The 8,936-nt window shown below is 45.1% G+C and overlaps 1 protein-coding gene across 3 annotated transcripts in view; it reads left to right on the forward strand.

Annotated features, from left to right (window-relative positions):
* The window catches only part of gpc4 (glypican 4), a 32,769-nt gene that overhangs the window by 15,587 nt on the left and 8,246 nt on the right, over positions 1–8,936 (forward strand). For all 3 annotated transcript variants that reach the window (XM_034882878.1, XM_034882877.1, XM_034882879.1), the window contains exon 2: positions 5,558–5,716. In XM_034882878.1, coding sequence (XP_034738769.1) covers positions 5,558–5,716 — 159 coding nt within the window. The remainder of the gene's footprint in view (positions 1–5,557; positions 5,717–8,936) is intronic.

Genomic DNA, 8,936 nt, shown 5'->3' on the forward strand with positions numbered 1-8,936 from the left:
CCCCCCCCCCCCCCCCCCCCCCCCTTTAACTCCTGCTGGCAAGATGCCCTTGAGCAAGAGTCTGTGGTTGTGCTGGGCAGCTTCCTGACGTGAATGTGTGCATGTTCGAAGCCTTCCCTCCCCCTGCAGCTACTCCTTCAGGTTGTAAATAAGACGGAGCACTTAGTCAGCTCGCCTAGTTAAAGGATTTCTTGTAATATGGGGGGAAATATCATATTGTACCCAAGCATTTTTCCTTGCTGTACTGTGAAAACTTTGCGGTATAAAAAGGGACACTGGTTTTGCACAGCAGCACTAGACTGATCTCCTGCGGGAGATTCCCCTGCTGAACCCTGAACAATTATAGAGCCTTGGAAACATTCATTGCATCGTGTTGAATAGATGTGTGGGTTTAATTTGAAAATGACACATCCATCCTCTTTAACAAAATGGTGCTTTTTTCCCAAGTTATTACTGAAAGCTGATAAAAGCCAAGCATTTTGAGACTTTGTCTTCCAAATGACAGATTTCTGTCTTCATTTATTGAGGACCAAGTTATCAGAATTGTTTGAAACATTGGAATTGCTCACTGAGAAACTAATTGGCGAAGTTTTTCCCCCGAAATGGATAAATGCCATTTTTGAATGACTAGCGTGTAAAGGAATTCATTTTTTGAAAAGCAGATAGAGACCACAACTGCAGAGTCCTAACAGATGAAAGAGAGAAGGACAAAAAGAAAGTGGTGATTTGACAACATGCTATAACAGGAAAGAATTTAAAAAAGGGAATGACTTAGAAAGCAATTGCTATGATTTTGGAAATGAGATATGCAGCTCTTTTGCAGGCTTTTAATCACTCCTTTCAACTGTGGCCTCTTTACCTTGCCTGTTTTGAAAAGTTGACACTTTATCACGCCTAAAATTTTACTCATAACACGTAATGCTTATAAGTAAAACTTCACACCTTAAAAAGCAACACCAAAAGACTGTAGGTTCAGCTCATGGGATTGTTCATGACAGGATGTGGCGCAAAACTGAAAGTTATCTAACAAATGGCACCAATCCCTGAATCCCCCCCAACCACCACCCACCCACAAAGGGATAATTACACCCTAGACAGAGGTGAGAAGCAAGAGGAGAATGTTATGGCTGCAGGGCTTGCAAATTTACAACAGTCGGTGTGAGTAATGCTCAGTAGACTGGCAGCACTCTCCTTTACATGTTACAGCAGGGAGCATAATATGCCAATTAATAGTCAACCTTTGTATTTCTAAGTGTGTTTGGCAAACTTCACACCACTGAGTATGTTGAATTGAAGTTTATATGCTGGACAACAGTCAGACCCACTTGGAAAATGTTCACATGTTTTTCAATCAAATTGCCGCAGCGTTTACCATCTCAAATTACCCACGTTCCACTGGGATTGAATTAGTATGTACATAGACTATGAGCAGCGTGCAGTTTATCATTTAATTATTGACAAATGTTGTTGTCTGTGCAAAAGCTGGGAAGTTTGGTTCGGTCGCAGACCGCCAGGCTCCAATTGGGGACATAGGTCGCTGAATGCTTCGTGACATGCGTTACCTCATGGCCTCCTTCTCGGCTCCTTGAGCAGTTTTAGTGATGTCCTGAGTTCACAAGGGTCCAGAAATTATCCTTGAGAGTCTTTTATGACTTCAGTTTGGGGTATATGTTAAGGTTTTCTATTTATATTTTTTGCATGTGTTTGCGACTTTTACGACTCTTAATTGCTTGTATTTATGGGTCTTCCGTTGTGTGTGTGTGTGTGTTGGTGTTACTGTGTGTGGTGGTGGATGTGCTGGCTGAGGGGTGGGGGGGGGGTCAGAGGACAGGACCTCTCTCTGAGGAGTGGCTGTTAACCCCTGACCTCGCTGGTTAAGCCTGCAGGGTGGTGGCGGTTGAGGCGGAGGTTGGGGGGCACCCCGAGGTCCGTCTGGTTCAGGGGCACATGATGGCAGGCAGAGGGGGCGGCGAGGTGTCTAATCTGGTTTTTGTCTGTGAGGCGTTTTCCCCTCCCCCACCATCCTTCCTCTGAGAACAGAGTTTGAGAGGCAGGACAATGTCAAAGGGAAGTGACTTATTTTATGAGCCATTTAAAGGGGATGGTGGTCTCTCCACAAAGGGAAGGCAGGGAAGCAATGTAGAGCCGATGAATACCATGACACACAGTCACATGTTTGTTTACAAGATGCGGCTCCCTTGTTTTGACCACCATAAATGGCAGTTTTCCTCTTCTGAGCGACATTTGAACAATGTTCTGTCTCGGCCTCTTATAACAAGTACTTTGGAAACTGGAGGGGTGAGAGGCCTCTTAAAGGATCTCCACCGTAAGGCAACTGAGAGCCAGTTCACCCCTCACACAAAGACTATTCATGCCAAGATGGTAGAGAAATGACTGATGCATCCACTGACCAAGCTTATTGTGAAATAGTGAGGCAGAAACATGTCACACAAAGTCTGGTATGGTGTTGAATTTTATAGGACTAACTGTTCTTGTTAAGGGTTCGCTCTCTTGTGTTCCAGGCTGGGCCATTTTTCTCCCAGTGGGTTGAGAAATTGGCTGCCAAAATGTTTTCACAAAGTATGCATTAGCTAAGAATCTTCAGTTTTCAGAGACTTAATCCTCTGAGCTAACAATGTGACATTTGTACAGACATTCCTGTGAAATATTGACCATCTCACTTTTATTTGTGTACTTTGGTAACTAGGGCTATTTTCCATGTGGATATAGCCCTTTTGATTGTACGCCTGTGCTGTGGGCAAGCAGGGGGCCCTGCTGGAGGGGAGACTGGATGGCTGTTTCACCTAAAAGGTGTGTGTGTGTGTGTGTGTGTGTGTGTGTGTGTGTGTGTGTGTGTGTGATTGTACCTCCAATCATGCTGTTACAAAGAGCCATGTGTTGAGCTGTGATGTGTGAATGTGTTTAGGTAGGGGCTGCCAACTGTGCCTGGGTATGTGCATATGCATATAGGAGGGGGGTCGGGTGGAATGGGTGAGGGTCTGTGGGAGAGAGAGAGTGAGAGAGGGATGAGTTTGGGGAGAGGACTCTGGGATAAGGAGTGACTTGAGGCTTATTTGGACTTGATCCCAGACTGAGGGGTCCAGTTTATGGCGCCAGGGCGCATCCCTCCCTCTAGTGCCCCGTTCAGATGATTGCATTACTATGAGTCACTTCTGACCCTGCCGTTTAATTTTTCAACATGTTAGTTACTATTTCAGACTGAACTTTTCCACACATGGTGTGTGTTTTCAGTCTGATGTTCAGCATACTGAGGCAAAACTGAGATGGTTTGTGGGTTGTTCGAAGCAATCACACATCAGACTTATAAAGCTTTAGGAAACTTGATCTAGACTTATCTATTCAAAAGTAGGTTTCAAAAACCAGAAGTCACCAAAGTAAGTCCTGTTTTTCTTCTGGAGACCAACGGGCATTTTTTTTCTATTACACGCACCGAAAGAATGAAAACAACCTCAAGATGTTCACAGAACGGACAAGCCACATGGCTCAGGTTGCCATGGCGACAAATCAAACATGGCAACCAGCCGTGAAAGGTAACTGAAAAGTCCCACAGTCGTGTACTGATCATCAAACCAGAGGAACTCTAACTACCTGAACCAAATAAATAGTAATGGAAAAGGTTAGTACATGCTGTCATAGAAGAGAGAAAAGGAAGTAAGCCTAACCTAATCCATTCAGGAAAGAAAGTCACTGTTATGGATAATGATCAAAGAAGTTCCAAGACCCAGCTAACGCCTCTTTAGTTTCCTGTAGCTTTCAATCAAATGCTGACACATTTCAAGGGTTCCTAATAATAAAGGAAACATAACACAATTCAACGCACATACCATGTGGAAAGTATGCATTATTTCTTTAGGCTTAATTAGTCTTCAGATTAATAAAGGCTGGAAAACATTACAGGTGTTATTAAAGCTCCAGTCCATCTAAGACATGGAAGCCCCGCCAGTAGCAGTAACCTGTGCATGCACACAGGCCTCGAGTCAGTAAGCGCGAGCTGCTGGGGAAAACCAAACAGGTCGCCGGGGCCTCGATGCCGTGAAAGGATCGCTGTGTTCTCCAGATTCCAACAGCCACATTTAAAACAAAACATTATGGCAGCTGGGACTTTGCATTCGTCCTCCACTGACCCGGCTTTTAATTGGATGTAAACTCACTTTTCACAAAGTTGTCAGTTGCTACTTTATCAAAGGCAGTATTTAGGTTTTGTATAATGGTTTTGAGTAAAAACAAAACCGAGTAAAAAGCTCGGAGGAGGTTGAGGTTTATGACTGGGTCCAAGATCGCGTCTGCACTAACGCGGATCTGTTTGAAACTTTTTAAACAGTTAGACTGTCTGTCTACACGAGCGTTTTCAGAACATATGTCCAACTACAACGAACTTCCAAAACCCTTCCCATGTCTCTTGTTCAGCATGTTCAGGGCAATTAAGCCAGCAGCTTTGCACTGTTTCCATCAGGTGTCTGTTTGTTTACAGAGCAAGCATTTAAAATGACAGATGTCTGAGGTCACATGGACCTCATATTTGAAAAAGTTGCTTTAAGATACAACCTACCAAACTGTAATTTTCTTGCACTTTTAAAAATGTACTTTTCTGTTTGTCAAAAGCTATAATAAGAGGGGGAATAAAAACATTTTTACATTTATCTGCATCAATGTTCACATGGCTGGAGTCTTCTCACCAAGTGGGTAAAGAGCTAATCTTAAAAGTGTGTGTTTTCGAAGGAGACAGCGCTGAACTATCAACCAGGACAGGGAATTGGCAGGATAAGGGCAAGGCTCTGTAAAGTGGCCGGCTAAAGACTGCTCGGGGCCACAATTAATCCACTTAAGTACAGTTAAGGTGGTTTTCACAGCCAAGGTGCATTTGATTTGGTGAGGAGTGAAGTTGTTACTCAGTAGTTGTAGGTTTCCTCCAAGACAAAAGCAAGAAATTGTGTTAATAATCGATATGTGTGTGTTTCAGACGAGCAAAATATCCGCTAAACTCGGCCAATTTGCTCAATTAATGAATAACCTCACAGATGTTAACAGAGCCCCTCTTCCCCCTCTGTTAGAATTCAGACCTTAAGATGCCTACTGTTGTGTTTTTGTGTCTGTTGTGGGTTTTATTGGAGGTATTTTGTCACGACACTCATGCCACGATACAATATTATGCGATTTTTGAACATTGCAATACTCTGCAATTCATAACTTTTTTCCAACTTCAATTTTTTTTCAATTTCAAACGATATTTTAGGAAACTTTGTCAACATCTGTTTCATTTAAAAAGGTACATTTCTCTGTTTGTTCATATCACTTCAATTTTATTGCTGCAAAATGGGATGTCAGGCGGAAAAACTGACCAACACATGTAGATCGATACTTGGCGCCTGTGTATTGATACAGTATTGCCACTGAAAATATTGCGTTACTATGCTGTGTTCATTCCCCCCCCCCCCCACCCACCCCCCCACCCCTAGTATTTTAATTGATGTGACTTGTGATGACAGTTTGCTGAATCCCATGGTGTGTAACTGTGCATTGTCCTCGTCTCTTCCAGGAGCCCCCCTGAAAGTGTGTCCGCAGGGTTTCTCCTGCTGCACGGTAGAGATGGAGGAGCAGCTGAGCCAGCAGAGCCACACGGAGATCAAAGCTCCCGTCTCCAGGCTTAGCACCAACTTACAATCCACCTTCAGACAGAGGCACGACCACTTTGACAGTAAGCAAACACTCGTACACAAACATACACACACACACACGCACACTTTCCCAACTAGAGTGTGCTGCTGGCCAGTGTTCCCCTTAGCAGCGCTTGTGTTGCATGGCTTTTGACGGACGCTCCCACCTGCCAGTGCACTGCCCTGAGCGGAGACACTCCGTCTGTGTTCGTTGGCCCGTCCACCTGTCTCTCAACGTCTCGGCCCCCTGCCTCATCGTTCCCTTCTCTCCAGAGAGACGTGCGCGCTTCCAGACGGACCACACACATCTTCAAATTAGGCTTCTCTGTACTTCCTGTTTCTGTGTGTGTGTGCACCTTTTTGAGGGTACGAGTGCATGGGTGCATACAAACTGTGCCGAGTCACTGAGATAGCGTGGGCCGCTTTGACTACCCTCACCCACCATAATATAGCGGAGAGAGAATTGACTGAACAACAGATTGACTGTAAAAGATTGAGATCGTTGGATTTTAAGGTTTCTGAAACATTGGAATTTTGCTTGTTAGGGGCAGTTATGTCCGTGGTTTGATGCGTTTTACACATGCGTGCCTGTGCATATGCGGGTCAGAGACCTTCAGATCTTATGTGTCCGTGAAAGGGAGTGAGGGATAGTCGGTAACGAGGAGAGTGTGTATTGCAGCCAGATGTGAACAGGAATGTGACGTGTCGGAATGCAGTGGCTGCTCAAGCCGTCCCGGCGCTCCCGCCCCTCTTTTCCTCCTCTCTTACTGCCCTTTGTCCCCATCTCATGCCCCACTCTCTCAAAAAAAAAAACTCTCTTTGCCCCTCAGACCTTCCTTTCTCCTTCCATCACACACAATGTCTCGCTGGTGATCACGGCATGCCCTTCTTCTTCTTTTTGTTCTTAGTTCTGTCTTGCACAATCTCGCCAGGTCCTTTGCTGCTTTCTCACACAATTTAACCAGCTTTCTGTGACAGTCTTTTAGGGCGCAAATGACAATGATTCTTATTATGTGTTTTTACGTGCGTTATATTCGTAAAAATATGCCCATCCCAAGTTCCCAGAGCCCAATGAGATGTTTTGTCTGGCCCTAAACCCAAAGATATTCAGTTAAGACAAAGAAAATCAGGAAATATTGTATATTGTAGTTTGTATTTGGTTAAAAGAATTACTTAATTTGTTATGTGAATGGAATAATCATTGCAGCCCCACATTGTTTAAAATTGTCAGGTTGTTCAAATGTATATATCACAGTGTCCCCAAATCTATGTAGGTAATGATTTGAGTCTATTAATTAAAAATGTTGCAATATTTCTTGCTTAAAAAAGTCTCTCAGCCTTCTATATCTAACCTCGTTATTGCGTTGATTCACGTTCTCTCTTTCCTAGAGAGAGAACGATTTCCTGGTTAAATAAATACTTTGACATTTCCTGGAGCTGCTTTACGTCGGAGCCACAAGTGGAGTAGTTTTTATAGTCTGCACATTTACTAGTGGATGTGCTCCTGTATGGCGTTCCCGGTCTTTGATTTTGAGGAACTGACACTGGACCATGATTTTCTTGGTTCCATTTCTTTCTTTACCAAAGTCTGAACAACTGTAGGGTCATCTATTTGACCAAGGGGGGGGGGGCAGTCCTCGAGCTGACAGTGAAACTCTTCCCTGCCCTTCATTTACCTTCCTCCCCTTTTGTGCCCCCTGCCCCTCCTCATCACTGTAGGCAGGTCGCTGCTGTCTCTGAACTGTTAGATGTGGGATCTCTTTACAAAGGCCTGCTGTGCTCGCTTCCACCTGGGCCATTAGACAGCCTCTCTCACTGGGTACGGTGACAGGCTCGGGTTGCCGTCCTATTATTTCCTGTTGTCACGTCGAGACACCCTGAAGGAGACACTTCCTGACTGTCAGTAAAATAACACAGGAAGGGCTTATTATAGTTGCCGCTGTTGAAGTGGACTTTCACGTCGATGACGTCAGCTAATTGCTCACGAGAAGTGGCATGCATGTGTGCGTAAACACAGCTGCGACTGTACATGAAGACAGACACAACAACATGCACTCACACACTAACAAACTCAGGAAGTCGTGGATGTGATTAGGCAGGCTCCCACCATGCGCCTGGAGCTGGGAGTCATGGCCAATTAAGACCAGGGCCAGAAATAGTTCTCGCCCCTCTGTGTCTTCTCACTTTGTGTGTTTGTCCTGGCCTCAGTCTGTCTGTCCCGCTGCACTGACCCCATCCAGCAGAGCAAGCCTATGTCTGGGATTTAAGCACATGGATTAAGGCCCCTTGTCTCCACACACACATAAGAGACATCTATCTGAGGCACTGAAGTCCAACAGCAGGAGGGACAGAATCCCATCCCATAAGAAAAGGGAGAAGCGCAGGGACTAATTGGCACAAATAGGATGCAATTACTGCCTGGGCTGGGATTGGGAGGAGCAGAGTTTGTAGGGACACAGGCAGGGGTGCAGTGGGAGAGGAGGGAAGTTCCTTGGAGGAGGAAGTAGGAGGGAGGAGTGGGAGGAGATCGGTAAGCTCCTCTGTTCCTATGATGGATTGGGTCTAAGATCATCGCTCATAATTTAGGGCCTTCTCTGCAACATGTGGAAATGATGACAGGGTGAGGAAGGGGAGCAAGGAAGGGAAAGACGAATATTCACAGAGGCAGGAGTTGTCCTTCTTCCTTACATTTTGCTACAGTGTACACTCCCTTGTGTAACCTTTCACCCAGATTCTGTCAGACCATTGGCTGAGCGACAGGAGCATTTTTTTAATGAAAAAATCCTGAGGGAGTATTCAGCTCCTATGCCTGTTGGCAGGCGGCTGCATGTCATAAACAGTTTTTAATGACAATACAAGATGCCTGTGTAATGCTACTCATACTTCAGGCCCTCAGCTAGGGCAAAAGCCCCCCCACCCCCCACTGCTCACACACATCTTGCACAGGCCGCTCTCTTTTTAAACTCATTACAGGGCTTATCTGTTTAGCATATAGGCATTACCACTCTAATAAACTGTAGAATAGAAATAGAGTTGTTCTCCTCCTCATCGCCTCCTCCTTCTTTCACTGACTTTAAACTTGTGGTTACTATGACATTCCAGGGGTGGGGGGTGGACCTTTTGTTTTAATCTCTGCCAATGGAGTGTGGAACTTGGTGCCCTTTCTCCTGGCTTTGTGTGTGTGTGTATGCACGTGTGTTGGAAGGTAGGGGGTGGGGGGTTAATGATGGCGGGGAGGTAAATGGAAGGACTGCTGTGTTT

The sequence above is a fragment of the Etheostoma cragini genome, chromosome 10 (assembly GCF_013103735.1).
Source record: "Etheostoma cragini isolate CJK2018 chromosome 10, CSU_Ecrag_1.0, whole genome shotgun sequence".
NCBI classification, from domain to species: domain Eukaryota; kingdom Metazoa; phylum Chordata; class Actinopteri; order Perciformes; family Percidae; genus Etheostoma; species Etheostoma cragini.